This window comes from Oenanthe melanoleuca, chromosome 3, assembly GCF_029582105.1.
Source record: "Oenanthe melanoleuca isolate GR-GAL-2019-014 chromosome 3, OMel1.0, whole genome shotgun sequence".
In the NCBI taxonomy this organism is placed as follows: domain Eukaryota; kingdom Metazoa; phylum Chordata; class Aves; order Passeriformes; family Muscicapidae; genus Oenanthe; species Oenanthe melanoleuca.
Genome location: NC_079336.1, coordinates 108,690,880 through 108,708,519, shown reverse-complemented (window position 1 = coordinate 108,708,519; position 17,640 = coordinate 108,690,880). Strand labels below are relative to the sequence as shown.

The following is a 17,640-nucleotide window of genomic DNA, read 5'->3' as shown; positions in this document are numbered from 1 at the left end:
CTAGAAAAAAAACTGATAAATAGGAGAACTTCTAAGCAGTGATAATTAAAATTTCAGATGAATACGTAGACTTGATTTTTATATTTGACTCAAGTAGACTATCTTGGCACTATAATAACTGCTCAAAGGTATTAAGTGAAATACCTGTTTGCTACAGTGATTCTTATAAAAGCGGTGTTAGTTCTCCTGAAATATTTTATTCAAAATGTTATTTATTTTATTAAGACTAAAGCATTTGCAGTAGGTACCACTGGTGTTTTAAGGTTTTTTTTTTATTTTCAGAGAATTCATTGAAAAATCAGATAAATGTAATTTGTAAATGTAAAGTATGAAAGGTTAGTAAGTTTGAATCTTGCGCGCTCTTGAATGTTATGGTGCAGCTCTAGTGTTGGTGCAGCTGAGTTTTGCTAAAGGTCAGTTCTGAAAAATTCTCTTTTGAGAGGTCTTAAAAGATTGGGATGGTGACTTAAAAGGTGGCCAAATGCTGTTTTGTGGCGAGAAAACAAGTGATGTGAGTAAAAGGGTCTAAAATGGAGCAGAGTGAGAAGATGGTGGGTTTAGATGTAGGCATTTTTATGTAATGATGTAGTAATAGTGTACTGTTCTACAGCAGGGTGCAGAATAACTAAAGATTCCAGAAAAATTTGTTTTAGAGAAAGGATGGATTTTACTAGTAGCTTTATCTACTTTCTTTGAGGTATTGTGTAGGGTCTGTGCAGTGTCATAAATGTTGTGTCAAGTCAATCCTTGTTACCCAGTGTTTCACAAAGAGCTGTTAAAACTCTTCGTTTAAAATTGCAAGTGTTCTTTGATTTGCAGTTCGTATAGACTGGTAGGCAGATATATATGCATTATATACTGCCTAAATGCTTGCAAACTGTAAATTTTTGAAAGTAGGACACATGAAGAGATAAGATGGTGAATAGCAGAAAGATGGTGGCCTGTGGTTCGGTGGATGGGTTGTGATTGCGTGCACAGTTGTCAGTGTTTGTACAGTGCCTTGGATTGGATTCTTGATTGTGAACAACTGGTAATTATCACTGGAAGTCCCTGGGATTCAGGGGTGCATCAGTAGAGGTGCATCTACTAGACTTATTTTGGAACCTGTAAACCCTATAAATAGCAGTAATTTTTCTAATGAATTGTGTGTACTCTTACGCTTGCTTTTATATACGTTTACAACTTTATGTGCATTTACTACTTAAGAAAATTTGTGGCTCTTCAGGACAGCTCTTTCTGGTTTTATCATCAGTTACAGCAATTAATAAGCTTTGATTTCTGCCAAGATTAAGCAATCTTCAGCAAGTGCTGTGAATCTTCTATTTAGAGATATTATAACTATTCTGGTAATTAGAATTTGGATAATTCTTTGAACATTTGATGTGAATGTTTATAAGCTACTGAAATAGGTTTGGACTTCTAATTTAATCCTTTGAGTACCGTATTATTAGCTTGTAGAAAAATGACAAATGTCTCTATTTAATACTCAATATTTGCAGTCCTGTATGTAAGAAATAATCCAGTTCCTGTCCTGAAGAACTTAACCTAAAATATTCTTCTAAATAGAAGCTTGTTTCTAAAAAGAAAGCTGTTTGAAGGTTTCAAATAGTCCATAGCAGGGAAAACCTTAATTGAAAGCATTTGTGTTGTTGATTTGTTGGGGTTTTTTTGTGTTTTTTTGTGTTTTATTGTATTTCATTTTGCTTTAGTTCTGTTGGGAAATCTGTGGTAAATGAAAGACTCTGGAAATTTTTAATGCATCTTCAGAAAACCAGTTTCTAATTTGTGGAAAATTCTTGAGTTCTGGAAATTAAGTGTTCACTTTAATAAGGAAGCTGATAATACCAAGAAGACCTGTTTAATGTTTTGTAAATTTCTTGATAATTACAATGGATTTGATCCCTCTGTTTTGGATCATAGACTTGATAGGTCCTTTTTTCGAACCATATGATTCATTTTTATTCTTTGTGAATCCTTGAATAGCATAAACTTAACCAGAACTTGTTAAAATGTCTCCACTTATTAGCTGACAGCTGTAAGTTCTGATTAAGTTATTTTCCTTTAGTAAAAAAGAAAAAGACAAAATAAGATTAGTGTTAACTGGTTGAGAATATGAATAATCTCTATATTTCAGATTCTGTTTCTATGCAACAATTCCCCTTCAGCAGAGCCTGCTTCTTCCTATAATTAGCGCTTCTTCCTATAATTAGCACTTCTTGCCCAGTTCTGCATCTTTGCCTCCTTGATTGTTTTTTGTTCGTGACAGTTTGTGAAATCAAATCCCCTTTTGAACAATCTTTTCTGTTTTGGAGTAGGTGTCATTTTCACAACAACTCTTCACAATGTTCTTCAGCCTCTTTTATGATGGATCCTGAATGACATTTTGCCTACTTTGTGATCTTTTCTTAAATTGTACTGTTTCCTCTGGGCAGCCACAAGGTGTTTATCTCCCTTCAAACTTGGATTTCCTTTTTTGATTTCCTAAGTGGTATTGAGCTGTTTATACGTTTCTTATGTGGAAAGAAAGGCTACTGACAGCATCTGCTTATGCAGCCTGTTTCTGTGCAGTGTTGTACATTGAGCTGTGTGACTTTCCTGACTCTGTTCTAACCCATTGTGGTAGAGCCTTTGTGAATTACTGATACTTTCTAAATTGGTACTTACACTTCCCTGCTCAAGGATGTTTGTTAAAACTGGTGCTAAACTGTTGTATGCAGTAGAGCTGCATTGTCTTTTTTTGCTCCAGACCTTTTCAGATTAATTTATAGTACCTGTGTAACTGTTCCTAGAGCCTTACCCTTTGCAGTTAACACATGACTCAATACACTGTCAAAATCTAAAACCTTAGGAAAGTTAATTGGTAAAAAAAGATGTACAGGTCATGTTGTTCTTCACTGTTTCTAACCTACTTCTGTGAATAGGAAATTACGTTGAACTGCAGTAGAGTCTTTTACATTAAGTAGCATAATACTGTTATATGATGCAGTGTAATCTCGTAATATATCTTCGCTGTTTTCTTTGCCCTCGAAAAATACCATTTGCAGTGAATCTACTGTCTAAACTCTCCTATAAAAAGAAGCCACCTAAACTTATTTTCTAACTGATAGTCATCTTCCGTTCTTTCCTTTCTCAAGTTTGATAGCAGTTTGTGGAAAGGAATCTACATGAGGAAGAAATACATTAATTATGTAACATTAATGAATATATGTAACTAGTTATATAATTATATATTAACACATAGAGTAATTTGTATGTTCATCACCTGTCAGAGGTTAACATGCTGCATGTCATTTCTAGCTTAATTCTTGTCTTTAATGTTTACCTCAGCCTAATCAGGCACAAGAATCTGTAGCCATTTCTTGCAGAAATTAGGGAAGAGATTTGTTTTCTTTGCTTGGGTTTCTGTGACTGCTGTAGCTCATTTTCTGCTTTTTGGAAAAACTCTCTGCAAAGGGAAATATTTTTACTCCTTCCTAATGCTCACAGCATTGCTGAAGTATAGTTGTAGGAAAATGATCTAATGGTTATTGGGTTTTTTCCTCCCTGTGGAGGTAAATGTCTTCTTGGTACAAGCCAATCCAGAAGTTCAGAAAGTTCAGAAGACTGAGCCATCCTTATATTTACTCATTTCTTGTATTTGAGCTATCACAACCCATATTTTTAAGATGTAATTTTTGATTCTACTGATACTGGTAGCCTTTGGGTTTTTGAAGATTACTCAAAAAGAAGTTTAAATTTGTAAGCATAATAACAAGACCTATACCTTAAGTGACGGTGATTTCCACAATCTACTAAGCGTGGTTGAAAAACAAGGCAGAGAAAAGAAAGCCTGTATTTCACACTCTTCATCAATCCAGTGACAAGAGTGCTTGACTAGGAAGTATTACAGAGAATATAATTCTTTGACTGTTAATATTGGAGGGATATTGAAATAAGAGTTAACTTGGCAGAGTTTTTACAGGGATAGGTCTATATAGAGCTGTTTGCTGAAGCTCCCTAGTTCTGTTTTTGGTTTTTTTGTTGTTGTTGTTTTATAGGTGCTTGAAATGCTGAGAATTAAATTGGCCTAATTAAAAGCAGCCTCATGACAATATAGATAGCAAATTATATTTCAATATGGTTTTAGGTCAAGTTAATATATTCTTGTAAAGTAATTGTTCTGTTCCTATTTATATGTAGGTCAGCCAGTGATGAAGTTATTATTGCTTTATGTTGGAGTGGAAGTTTGGAGTGTTGTCTGTGTGCTGGGAAAAAATTGTTTTATCTTCAAACTGTTGTGGAGAAAGAGAGAAGCTGAAGGAGCTTTAATCACCTACTAGGTATTTACCTGCAAAAAGTGAATTTTTTGAATATTTTGGGTAGTTTTGTCTTTCTTCATTTGTCAGAGTATGATATGCTAAATAATCTTAATTTCTGGTGAAAACTATGGGACTCTGTAGTTCTTCCAGGTTCTTGGTGATGCTTGAATATTTTGGTCTAATGTTTTGAATGAAGTTTTGTTCCTTTGTTCTCTGTGTTACTTTACTTTTCCAAGTCTGAAGTAGTTCTTTCTCATGAACATGACACAACTTACTGTTTGCAGTTGCTTGTATTTTCTCTTTTCATATTCACCAACAAAGGGGGAAAATCCTTCCTGCTAATGAAGTGATTAAATTTGAGATCATAAGTGTCTGATATCCAATTTATATCCAGTACTGTCCCCAAAAAAAAATCCGTGTGATATGCTTTAGTTTATTCTTTCTCTTAAATATCTTGTTAAATATAAGTTAATGTAATTTCTTCATTAAGATGTTGACTCTTAACTCTGAAAATCCCAGGATACCTCAGTCACTTTATCAAGTCTTCAGTCGCATTTTATGCTTTCTCCTATACTCTTTAGATAAACTTTTACGCTATATACTTCCAAAGCTGCTTTCTTTGAAAGCTCTCCGATGCTCTTCAGATCTGCTTTTGTTATGCGTAATGATTTTTGGTGTGTTTCAGGTTTATGGGGTTTTTTCGTAGCTTGTTATTGATTTGCCTATTCTCTTGCAGTTGTTTGTATTTTCTGCCTTGTTTTGTACTTGGATTACAAATGTTCTGGACAGTATGGTCTTGGTTTCATTTTTTACTAGCATGAGGTTAGTCCATGTAACAGCACAGTCATGGTGTGGATTGATTGAGAAACTATTGCAGTTGTCTTTAAATTTGAAAAGGACAGCTGCCATGGTCTCCCCTTTAGATAAGGGAATTAATTGACTTCAGTTTGTGTTGTAAACCTAGAAAGAAGTTTTGTAGGTGAAACTGGTCTATTAACCTAAGTGGAGCAAATAAATTATTATCTCTTAAATGTTTTCGTAACCTCTCCAGAAGCAGTGGAGGAGCAACCTGTTAATCCCAAAGACTTCCCATTGTGAGCTCTTAATGGCATCAGATCTTCAATTTAGTGGTGGCAGAATTTTATTTTTCCGCTACTGAAGGTTGTGTTGCTTCACAATCCTTCTGGGAAGCTCTTTCCTTGACTTTTAGAAGTTCATTATTCATTTATGCACCTATAATTACAAGGTTCTGAGAATTTTTGAGTGTGATGCAAGCTTTAAAAATGTGAGCTTTGAAGTGACTGGATAAGCAGATTGAGTTGTTGCTGCTAAAAAGTAGCAGCTGGGAACTGCCAAAAATGAAATTGTGAAATGTACCTTAGCTCATAAAGTTAATGCTTTTGTTCCTGTAGCTCTTTTTCTCTCAAGTTTTATTAACAGATTGCAATGTTTTTCCAAGTTTTGACAATGAGAGGTCTTATTGTTGTCTGTGGTTTCTCATACATATGAGGTTTTGCTTTTCTCCTTCAAATAACAAGATTAATTAGTTTTCTAGATGTGACACCATCTATTCTCTGCTTTACCTAGTTTTAAAAACTCAGTGGTGTCTGTTTCTAGCACTATTTATTATCTGTCTGTCTGAGATTCTGCAAGCTCTGTTAGGGAGTTCATAAAACAGAACAGAAAATGTGAATAGTCTCACATATTACAGATGGAACAATTGAGTTAAGTTTATAGTAATCTAGTTATCCTTTATGTTTTTATTATGTATACATCAAACTTGTGTGAGATAATTTGGGGGAATACATACATACCTAGTAAATGATATTATGAGTGTGCACTCTGACCTCATGGCTTCTTTTGTGCTCCAAATTCAGGAAAAGGACTTTGCAGTAAAACTGCTTTTATCTTTGGCCATTCTCTCTTCTTAAGCATGTTAACAAACTGTTCTTTGTTATTTCTACTGGGTCTCTATGTCTCATTCTGTCTTGGGTGATTTTTTTTTTTCTGGGAGACAGTGCAGGTGAGTAATTAGTGTTTGTGTTTGCCTGTACAGATCTATGATTAAACCAAGTACTTAATCATACCTCTAAGATCATACAAGTCTAGATTTTTGTGGGAAGCTGAGCAAGTCAACTGAGTTCAGAGAGGGAATGCTATGGGATTGATGTAGATGAATATATGTCATATAATCCCTGCTGTTAGTGGACAGACTTAATAGATTGCTTTTCAATCCTGAACACTTGAAATTCAAAACATTAGAATTTAGAATAAAACAAGTAGTTTTATTCTGTTTGAATAGATGCACTTTTTATTGCTGTTTCCCTTAATAAAGCCAAATGGTGTGTTAAAGGCTGAATCCTCTTATAACTTACACTCTTGATACCTTTAGTTTTTCTGTCTGGTAGAGGATTTGGCAACAGGAGCCATCTCTAATTTCATGTTTGCTTTGTGCTTCACTGATTTAGGGCTTCCCTGTGATATTGTAGAATAGATATTTGACTGTGATGGCCTTAAGCCATTAATATCTCACATTGGAGGAGACTTGTGGACGGTGAAGGATTTAAATAAACATAGTAGAAGTTACTGGCCAACTGCCAGCCAGGGCACAAGTGGCTTCCCTTAAAATGACTGTTAAAGCTTGAGCAGAGACATGACTGGATTAGATGGTGACTAAGGAGTAAATTGTGGGCTTTTCCTAGACTACGAAAGTCTTTCTTTCCTCCTTTATTCAGAAAGGGGATGTGGTAGAATCTGACATATGTGCAAGAGGGAAGAGTCTTCTAAGGAATCATTACTTAATTTGTTAAGAGCAAATGAAGTAAATGTATCTAAAATAGGTTTGGTGGTTTTTGTTTTGGTTTGCCTGTTTTTTAAAATAAGACTTTCTTTTTTTTTTTTTTTTTTTTTTTTAATGTAGCAAAGGGAATTATAACACTCAGCATACTTGAAAGAAGCAATGCCAGGGTGCTGTAACAGCTTTAACCTGACTTGATCTCTGCTGTAATCCCAAATCCACCAATCCCCTTTGCCTTGGTTCATTATCTCTGATGTCTGCAATTTAAATATGTTGAAGAATTAGGTATTAATCTTTTTTTGAGTTCCTTCAGTACTGAAGGTCACAGAGTATTTTCTTTAGAGGCAGGATTAAAAGTTTAGGCTGCTTTGGGGGTATCACATTTAAAACTTGAAATCTTCTGCTTTCTAAGGTAAGTTAAAAGAAGCTATTTGGTTTTCTGAGTTTGTGATTTTTTTTCCCCTGAAGTGTCGTCTTTTCTCTATGTAAAATGCTTACAGCCTTCCTTGATGTTTGCTGTTGATTAATATTCAGGTGAGGTATTGAGTTAGAATATTAGCAACAACTGTAAGACCTATCTTTTTGTACCTTTATGGTTTCACCTTTAAGATCCTACATAAAAACTGAGCACTGATACAAGTTCAGTATCAAGGTACAAGTTGTTTATCAGATTTCTGGTAAATTTTACAAGAAATGTAACTGAAAGTGTCTACAAAAAGTTATTATAAAACTTCAAGGGATAATGATTGGCATGTAGGGGAGAACATAATTTATGCTGTAGTGTCTAAATGGCAGCTGTATACAAGCATAAAGTGGAATGGAAGAGTATATTGGCTGGCTTACATCACTGGTTTTAAACTGCTGGTTGGAATTGTAACAGAGATGCTAGGGAGTTGTGGATGTATTATGCTAGATAGTTGTAGCCTCTTGAAAATTATGCCTGCCAGAAAAAGGAAAATGTCTCTACCTATTTAAAGAAGACCTTAAATTGATTGGACAGCAATGTGTGATCTGTGTTTTTGAACACTTCCTCGGTTGGTGACTCCATCACAGCCCTGGGCAGCCTGTTCCACAGATTTTTCCAATGTGAACCTCCCTGGTGCAGCTTAAGGCAGTTTCCCCTCGTCCTTTTCCTAGTTGCCTGGAAGCAGAGCCTGAACCTCACCTGGATACAGCCTTCTTTCAGGGATTTGTAGTGAGATAAAATCATCTCTGAACCTCCTTTTTCCTCAGCTAAACATCCCCAGCTTCCTCAGTTGCTCCTCATGGGACTTAACATTCCAAACCTTTTCTAGACTTACTCCAGCACCTTAATGTCCTTTTTGAAGTGAGAGGCCCAGAACTGAATATATGATATGATATTTGAGGTGTAACCAGTGCAAGTACAAGGGAAGAATGATGTTCCCGGTCCTCCCAGCCACACTATTCCTGATCCAGCCGGGATGCCATTGGCCTTCTTGGCCACCTGGGCACACACTGGCTTGTGTTCAGCTGCTGTCAGTCAACATTGTTGTGTCATTTTCCGCTGGGCCACTTTCCAACTACTTTTCCCCCAGTCTGTGGTGCTGCCTGGGTTGTGACCCAAGGGCAGGACCTGGCACCTCACCCTGTTGAACTCATACCATTGGCCTTGGCCCATTGATCCAGCCTGTCCAGATCCCTCTTGCAGAGCCTTCCTACCCTCCAGCAAACAAAACTCCCATAGTGTTATTTGCAAAATGATAGAGTACCCTCGATCCTCTTGTCCAGATCATTGACAAAGGTATTAAATATGATCTGCCCCAAAACTGAGCCCTGGGGAACTGGTGGCAGGCTTCCAGCTGAATGCAACTCCATTCACCACCAGTCTTAGCTTGGCCTCCAGGAAGTTTTTTTAAACAGTGAACTCCTGGCCCATCTGAGCCATGCGCAGACAATTCCTCCAAGAAATTGCTGTGGGAGACAAATGTCAAAGGCTTTTCTAAAGTGTGGGCAAATGACATACACAGCCTTTCCTTCGTCGGCTATGTGGGACACCTTGTTGTAGGAGGAGATGAGGTTGTTCAAGCAGGGCCTGCCTTCCACAAACTCAGGCTGACTGGGATGATGGAGACAGATTGCATGCAGTGTGTGATTGCACCCAAGATGATCTAAATACCAACATTTAACATCAGTTCATAAATTTCATCAGTTGCTTTCAGGGGTCCAGGAGAAAATAACTGTAATATAATGCTGCAATATGCATCTTGTTGCTGGCTGACTAAAGAATTAAAGAAACAAGTTGTGGATACTCTTCCATAAAAATACTGTTCATTCTTTTGCATATAGACCATTGAAAGATTTATTTAGTAAAGAAATACCAAAACTGATTTTTTTCATTACTTGTGCCACTCTGTGAATTCAATATATGTTGCTAGTTCTAGCTATTAGGGTTGTGTTCATAATTAGAGTTACTGATTTTAATGGCAAGTTTTACTTGGAGAAATGCAACTCTTTAATACCAGTGGAATGCCCAGGTTCTTTATGATCACACTTGACGTCTATGCTATTTACCTTGTACCATTACTGCGGCTTCTCTATTTTCTTGTCTTTTCTTTCCGTATTTATTTACTTGACTTTAATCCTTGACTCTTCTGTATAACCTGTTAGGATTTGTTGCTCGTTTGTATCCTCTTCAATTCCTTCTATTGCATGTGTGGATAACTGAATGCACACACTAAAGGGTAGCACGATGCCCAGATCTGACAGTCCAGTGCCAGAAAATATATTGGATTTTTGGATAGCCAAGGTAATGGCTATGAAATATGGGCTTTGGTTACAACAGTAAATGGAATGAATGTAATTAGAGCTGAGGTGGTGAAAATTGTAGTGTAGTCATGAAGGCTCAATAAATGGTCATTTGTACTGGATTCAGCTTGGAAATCTTGGACGGTAAACTACTGTCATACTGTCCTAGCTTCAGGATAGACTGGATTTGTTGGTAACCTGAAAACATAATGCAAGATTGGCAAGTGTAGTCTAGCTTACTGCTAGGAGATATTTAATTTTTGAACTTACTGAATGTGAGGTGGGTGTTATCTTACATGAATTCTTACGTATTTCTTTAATTCCTTCTTTAGGACATGATATTAGAAAACAGGCTGAGAAATTGGGGTCAACAGTGAAACTGTCACTGCTCTTATGTTGCTTGAACTTCTACAAGCCCTCTTATTCAATGTCTTCAAATTTCTTGGCTTTGCTTGATTATTGCTTTGCAAAATCTAACTCAACATTAGTACAACTGTAAGAACCTCAGAGATAAATTTATTTTCTTTGAGTAGAAGTCTTGTGTTGGGAAACTGCTAATTCCACGTGGAAGTATTTATGGGAGTTGCACTCTCTCTGCCTGAAATACTTTTAAGCAAAGTAGATACGTTGTAGTTGCTTTGTATAAAGCAATACAGAAGTCACTAAATGTTGTGACTTCTGTATTGTTTTATACAGATTGTGTAAAACAAGTTATTTTAAATGTCACTTTTTGAATTTTGTCAGTTGGTCTGCACTATTATCGGTTCTTCAGTTAAGTCTTGTTTTCAGATAACTATTCAAATTTTAGGTGGATTTGCTTACTGCCTGCAATAAAAAGCCTAAAAAGTGACTTAATTATTCCAAGTCAAAACACAAATGCCTAATTCCCTGGTGGTCTTATCTGTAACATTGCCTTTACAAGTTTCCTTTTCCTGTGTATAGATTTCATATTCTTGTTAAATAGAAGATAATATGTGGCATATTCTCCTTGATTCATAGACTCCTCTTGGACTGACACAATGTTGCTGTGTTGAGTAGTTTGTTCAAGGGTTTTTGAGGTTTTTTCTTCTTCTCATTGTACTTTACAAAAAAGGCCAAGTAGAACTATATTCATACTCTTTCTGAACAGGGTAGATTAAAGTATTTTTTTTGCTGCTTTTTTGCACTGAAATCTTGTTCTTGCTTTTCTTGTTTTAAACCATATTTTTTGTGGTGTCTACAGAAACTTTGTGTATGTCTTTCATCTGCGCTCTGGTAAACTCCTTTCACTGTTTAATTTTCTGGTAAGTTCCGTATAAAATGTATAAATTACAGTAGGTGAGATCTTGCATATTTTTGTGACCAGCATTTAGTTTGGAAATTCAAATATTAAAGTGGCTTAAGGCATCCTAGGATTTTTGTGAAATTTATTTTATTTTTGTAGATTTGTCTATGTAGCATGTTCTATTCATGCAGAAGTTTTTACAGCCTTGAAAACATAAACCATTGTTTTTAGTTTGCCTACTTGCTTGCTGTTTTTTGATGAGGAATACCAAATGAGGAATACAGCCAAAGCGCTAGTAATTTGTTAAACAACGATCGTTTAAAAAAAAAAAACAAAACAAAACAACCAAATTAAACTTCTTTTCACCAAGCAGTTCTTCATTGTTAAAGCTTTATGGAAGTGACAATACACGGAAAATGAGCTTGAAGAAGGAGGAAGAATTCTCTGCAACAGGTAATTGTCATCCATCATTAGTTCTGGTGGTATGGAGAAGAATGAGAAAAGACAGAGAAGCATTTTGGGTGTTTTTGAAGCAGGGAGAAGGGTCTTATGTGTGGGCTCTTCTTAAATGCGAACTCCCAGCTGCTTTCATCTTTCTTTTTAATACTCCCATTCTTTTGAGTTGTAGTAGGAGATGATGGAAAACAGCTTTTTGTGTAATTAATAATTGAAGTTGGCTATTTTGATAATGCCTAGTTCTGGTCCCTAGCTGACATGGCTTGGGCTGTTTCAGTTGTCTGCTGAAATTTCTTGCTTTTGCTAACAGTGGTAATTAGTAGCATATAGTAGAAGGCATAGAAGCAGATGCAAGAAGCACAACATACAGTGTGTTGCCAGCACCCCAAGAGGTACCCTTGTATCAAAAACACAAATGCAGAAACATCTAGTGCAGAGGTGGAATAGCCAGTGCTGTGACAAGGCAGTTTGCATATTTAAGGAAATTTACAAGGATGTACAACTTACATTGCTTTTGTATGCTGCTGCAGAAAATAAATCTTGTACAATTACTCCTGTACATGTACTAAGCAGATAAGGAGACCACTCTTTCCCCTTGTTGAATTAACTGCATGGCTGTGGAAACAAATTGGACTCCTTGAAAGATTAGGAATTAATTTTCTGATTAACTGACCAAGAATTAATTCTCATTTGTAGTGACTCACAAAACCCCCACCCCCTTTGTAGGACTAAATTTGAGATTAGTCCTAAGGTGAAATAGTCACCTGCTGGCATTTGAACACATTTTCCACTTTTATAAAAGCAGGAAACATTTGAGGGCTGATGCTGTAATTTAGCACTCTGAACTATTTACAAAAAGATGCATACCATGCAGAAAAGTAATGCATAATCAGACCTAGAAATAGTGTTCCACTAATATATGCTGAAGAACTGCTTTGCAGTATGATATCTGTGTACATGCTGTTTTGTATGAACAATTGTAGCTAAGAATTGAAATTCTGTTACTAATTTTGCTAATTACTAATTTCCTTTTTTCTTTTCTATCCACAGATCTTCATATCTTTCACTAAGAGGAAACTTGTCAAGATAATTGCTTTAACTATTCTACCTTGGAGCAGCATGTACAAAACTGATGTTAAGAAGAACGAGTGATTAGTATTTGAAATAACTGCCAGGGAAAAAAAACCAAGAAAGAGTTTTTAAATACATACATAGATATATATATATATGTGTGTGTGTGTATAAAATTTACAGAAGATATAATTACTAAAGTCCATTAAGAGGTTATTCTTACCTAACAAAAAAGGCACAGTTGCTGAAAGGAGAAAAGAATACTTAGTAGAAAATTAAAAAACGCACTTTTGTTCTTAAAGGAACACATTACATGTCATATCAACTCTTTTAGTGATATGTTTTGCCTTCACTCTAGGAAATTGGTATTTCTGCAGTTTTCAGAATTGGGTCAACCTTCTTGTAGTAGATTTTGGACTTTCCCCTTACCTGTAATTATTTCTGTCAACAAGTCACGATTTTGTGGCTGCTTAACTGGGAATGAACTTGCAGGCTTCTAGCAGCATTTAAGAAAATTTCAAAACTATTCTAAAAGGATAAGAGTATTCAAAGTATCTGTAGTATTTCAGCTGCTTTTTCTACTTGTGCAGCTTGAGAGAGAGTGGAGTTCAGCAGTCTGATAGCAATACCCAGATGCAGCTGAGCAAGGCATGTTTTACATTGGGCATAGGTGCCAAGTAAATCTCTTGTGGAATGTTGACTCTGTAAAAGCTGTGTTTCTTAAACAAACTATGTGTCACTGGTTTCTAAATGTGCTAGTATAGTGTATATGAGCAGATACTCTCGCTTTTTGTGAGGTATGCTAAATATATATCTGGCAGGAAGCACTAATATTATAATGAGATTTTAAATTAGACAATCATATATTGTATCAGAACCTTTTTACTCTGCAGGTGCATTTGTGTAATGAATTTTCTATCCAAGATGAAATTACATCTTTGGAGTTTTACACTGACTTTGGTCTTTATAGATTAGTGTAATTTAAAACTATAAAATAAAGTATAAATGCAGTGTTGTTTTAGTGAATAAGGTGTATAATTTTAGTGATTTTTTTGCAGTAGCTCAAATTTACTGTTAGTGCACTCAATCACAAAGAATATTTTTCAGTGTTCTTTAGAATGCTTCCTCATCTGGTGTTAAAATTAGGTAATTCTTTGCATTAAAACTGTGTATGAAAATGTGTATCCAGCTTTCTTTCCCTTTTTTTAGAGGGTTTATTTGATGCTTAATGATGTCTCATAGCTGTGCTTCCCTCCCTGCTTTTTTTCTGATCACATGAATGTGGATGTAGCTCTAGCCCTTCCATTTTTACTTACCGCCTGCCTATTCTTAAGCAAGAAGTGTATTCAGCCTAATTAGTGTCTGCATTTCATGGTTTATCTTCTGTCTATGTCATAGAGTGTATTCACATACTGAATGTATGTGAGGACAAGTAAGCAACCTTCTTGTACTGTTGCTTGTGGAATATGATAAAAAAGGCCTGCTTCTGAGACCAAATCATTCCTCTTAATCTGTGAAGATCAAGCTTTGGTATAGAGCACCATCTTTGTGTTTGTCCAGGTCACAGCAGTGCAAACAGGAATTTTGGCATGAGTAGTTCAGATATTTATTCATACCAACTCCACCCCCCCTCCCCCCCCAATATCTTTTTAAATCTTACAAGAATTTTGGATTCTTCTGTGAAGATGAATATTCAACACCTCAATAGCAGGTAACTACTTTTTAAATTACTTTACTTAAATACTAGGTGGAAAATGTTGAATAATCATTTGTTACATTTTTACATTGTAATTTACTAGATTTTTCTACCTTTTTAGATATCCAAGATCCAGTCCTGGATAGGTAAGTATTCTGAACACTTTTTTTAGCAGTAACTGTTTCAAACAAAAGCTAAGCTGAAATTTATTCACTTTTTTCCCTGATCTCCAAATATTTTTATAGGCTACTCCATTTAGATAACTTGCTTATGACTTAGCGTGTGCATCTAGATGCATAGTAAGGCTCCTTACTCAATTCATGAACTGAGAACAGTCCCATTTTTTTTTTTTTGTCATGTTCAGTTTTCAGAAGCAATTTATGTGTCTTTAGGCAGATTAATTGTGATAGTCTGTACCAGAAATTAATATTCTCCCAAGACCTAAACAAGGATGTAAATGCCCAGAACAGTAGTAGTTAAGATTGTATATTTATGTGCATGTGCATAAATGCACTGGTTTTAATTCAACTTTCTCCTTTAATTTGCAGCCTTCCAGTCTGGTGTTTTTCTTGCCTCTTCATGACTTCGTGTCTTGAGCAGCCTAGCTGGATCCCCTGGTTCCTGTTTCTTCTTGTCTCAAAATTCTGCTTTCTCCCATTTTAGATTCCCTACCCTTTTATATTCATATACATACACTAGCCTTTTGCCACCTGTTTTGGTCTTTGCTGTTTATCCTAAGACTTTGGTTGGGTTCCATGCAATATTTTCTATATGGCATGCTCTCCTGGATTCCCTGCCACAGTGCAATTAGTCAGTACGAAGAGCATCCCTGACGTGCTTTTGAGGTTTTAGTGGCCTGATGGTCCTCATCTACATTTCTGTTCTGCTGCTTTGTCTTGCTCTAAGTAGACATTGGAGAAGATATTAAGGCTGTACCTTTTGCTGCCTTACTTAGAAAGCAAATGGGTGAACATTTTTAAAAGAAGCAAGACAGCCTGTGGATTGTGGGGGATAAGCAAAATGAGTTCCTGAGATTAAAAAATGCAAACTCCCCTCAACAACACCACCACATCTCCTCTTGAACATGTTTAGATTCATGAGATGTTTGTTCTGCTCCGTTCTGCTCTAATTAGGAAATGGCAATCACATTTGAGCTTCTAAGCTAAATGTAGTTCTTCCCTTTCCCCCCCCCCTTCTGTCAAGTAATTTCTGTATTTCTGTTCAATTTTGTATAATTTTGATGAGCCTTTCTTTGCAAGCACTCAGCTGTGGAATCCCTTATGTTCCACACCATAAGAGAATTGCTGCTGAATTGATTGGTTTAGACTCATCTGAAATACGCTTTGTTTTCTTGTGTAACACACTCCCTTAAAAACATTTGTTTTGAAAGTGTTTATGAATCTCTTCAGTTTTTTGGCTGTTTCTTTGCTAATGGATTCAGAAAAGTCATTAAGCATGTGTGTATTGTGATCTCTGGCTCAGAGTGAGGCATTTGGGGGAAAATACCAAGTTTCAGTTTTTTTTGGTGTTTATATTGCAGTAGTTCTTGTTGATTTTCTTGTGTGCAAATTTAAAGTGTTGATACCCTCAAAGTTTTAAGATTTTTGTGATATTACTGTGTTGTTGCGTAGCAAGGATTTAAAGTCTTAGTTTGACTTTCCATTCACTTACAAAGCAGGAACATATTAACAGAGTACATTACAAAAATATTTAAATGTAAAGCTGTTATGTCGGAGTTTCTGGTCATGTAAAACTTGTGTAATTCTTGCGGTGTGAATCGTTTTTGGGGAAATGGGCAGGTGGTTCAGGGAAGAAAACTTGATACAGTTTCCTTATGCAAATTGAGTAAGATTTGTCATTGGAATTCATAAGAACATGTCTTCTTCTGCTTATGAGATAAAATGGTAAAGTCGGTTTTGTGAAGTTTTGAAATTAAGTATTTTTAACTTGAAAAGTAGTATTTGCTCAATATATAAGTAGTGAGTTTATTTTTCTGAGTTTAGAATATGGGATTGAAGTTCTTGTCATAATTATGTGAACTGACCTTTTCATGGGAATTCTTATTTAAGGAGACTTTTTAATGGTTTTATATTTCTTTGTATATTTTGGTAACATAGATCTATCCAAATAAAACACTCTTTGTGATTGGTGTGAAATATGTGTTTTAAATAATAATGTAACTTGTATTGCCCGAGATTTTTAAGGTGCTGAAATTTAAATAGTTCCTTAAAGCAAATTTGGGAGTAATTGCAACTTTGTTCTTTTTTCTTGTTGTGTTTCAGGGAAATGAGGCAAGCTACCCTTTGGAAATGTGCTCGCACTGTAAGTTTTCTTTTAATTGCTACACTGTATTGTTACAGTAGTGAATTTTGTTTGGGGGTTGATATGTACAATTTTCCATGTATGTTATGCAGTTTATATACTAAGCAAAAGAGTAAAATTAAAAAGTTAAAAATTATGCTTGGAAATAATACAGCTTTTGCTGTTAGATTGAAAAATCAAAAATCAATCCATCTTTAAAATAAAAATCACTTCAAGTTTTGAAGGTTTTCTTTGAGTGTTCTATTAGAATATAAAACAAACTTATGATAGTCTTGATGTCTGTAGGGTGAAGTGTAGTTCAGCTAGTGGGACTTTTCCATTAGTCCTGGTGCCAGTTGCTCAGAGATGTGGAGCAGCTCATGGTGCAGTCTGTACTGTTTTAGGAGTGAAGTATATTGTTTAAACTGGCTTTGTGCCCTCAGAGGAAGGAGTGGTGGAGACTAAATGAGCTCTTTTTTCCTCTGTGTATGCTTGCAGCCAAGCAGTTAGGTGAGAACCCACATGGTGTTACTTGCTCTTGGCCACGTGAGAATAAAATTTGTTGCTCCATTTCATGGGGTTAGTCTACTCTGTAAAAATGACAGTATTTTGTGCTTAAAGCTGACCAAAGAAAGGGTTGTCTTGTAAAATATTCTTGTGATGTTGTGCTAAGCGTAGCTATTCTTAGTTGATTTTTCTATTGAATGATCTTCTTCAATAGAAAATCAGCCCCAAAGTGTGTGTAGACGTGTGTATGTGCCTTCTGAACCACTTGATAAAATTTCTTATCTTGGGTGGATCAGATCTTGTTTTTAAACAGGGTAACTCTTCAAGAGAGCATCTTTCTAGACACTTTCACAGTGCTTGTCATGTGGTTGTGCAGACCTCTGGCTCTTGTAACTCAAGCTGTAATAGAAAATAAATGGTCACAGAGAAATCTTTGTTTAAATGTTTGGTTTTTTTTCAGAGAAACGAGGCTTTAGCTGGTAGT

At 35.7% G+C, this 17,640-nt stretch overlaps 1 protein-coding gene across 1 annotated transcript in view; it reads left to right on the top strand.

The window, feature by feature from the left end:
• The window catches only part of PPP3R1 (protein phosphatase 3 regulatory subunit B, alpha), a 38,680-nt gene that overhangs the window by 7,456 nt on the left and 13,584 nt on the right, over window positions 1–17,640 (top strand). Inside the window, exon 2 of the mRNA XM_056487684.1 lies at window positions 16,631–16,670. Coding sequence (XP_056343659.1) covers window positions 16,631–16,670 — 40 coding nt within the window. The remainder of the gene's footprint in view (window positions 1–16,630; window positions 16,671–17,640) is intronic.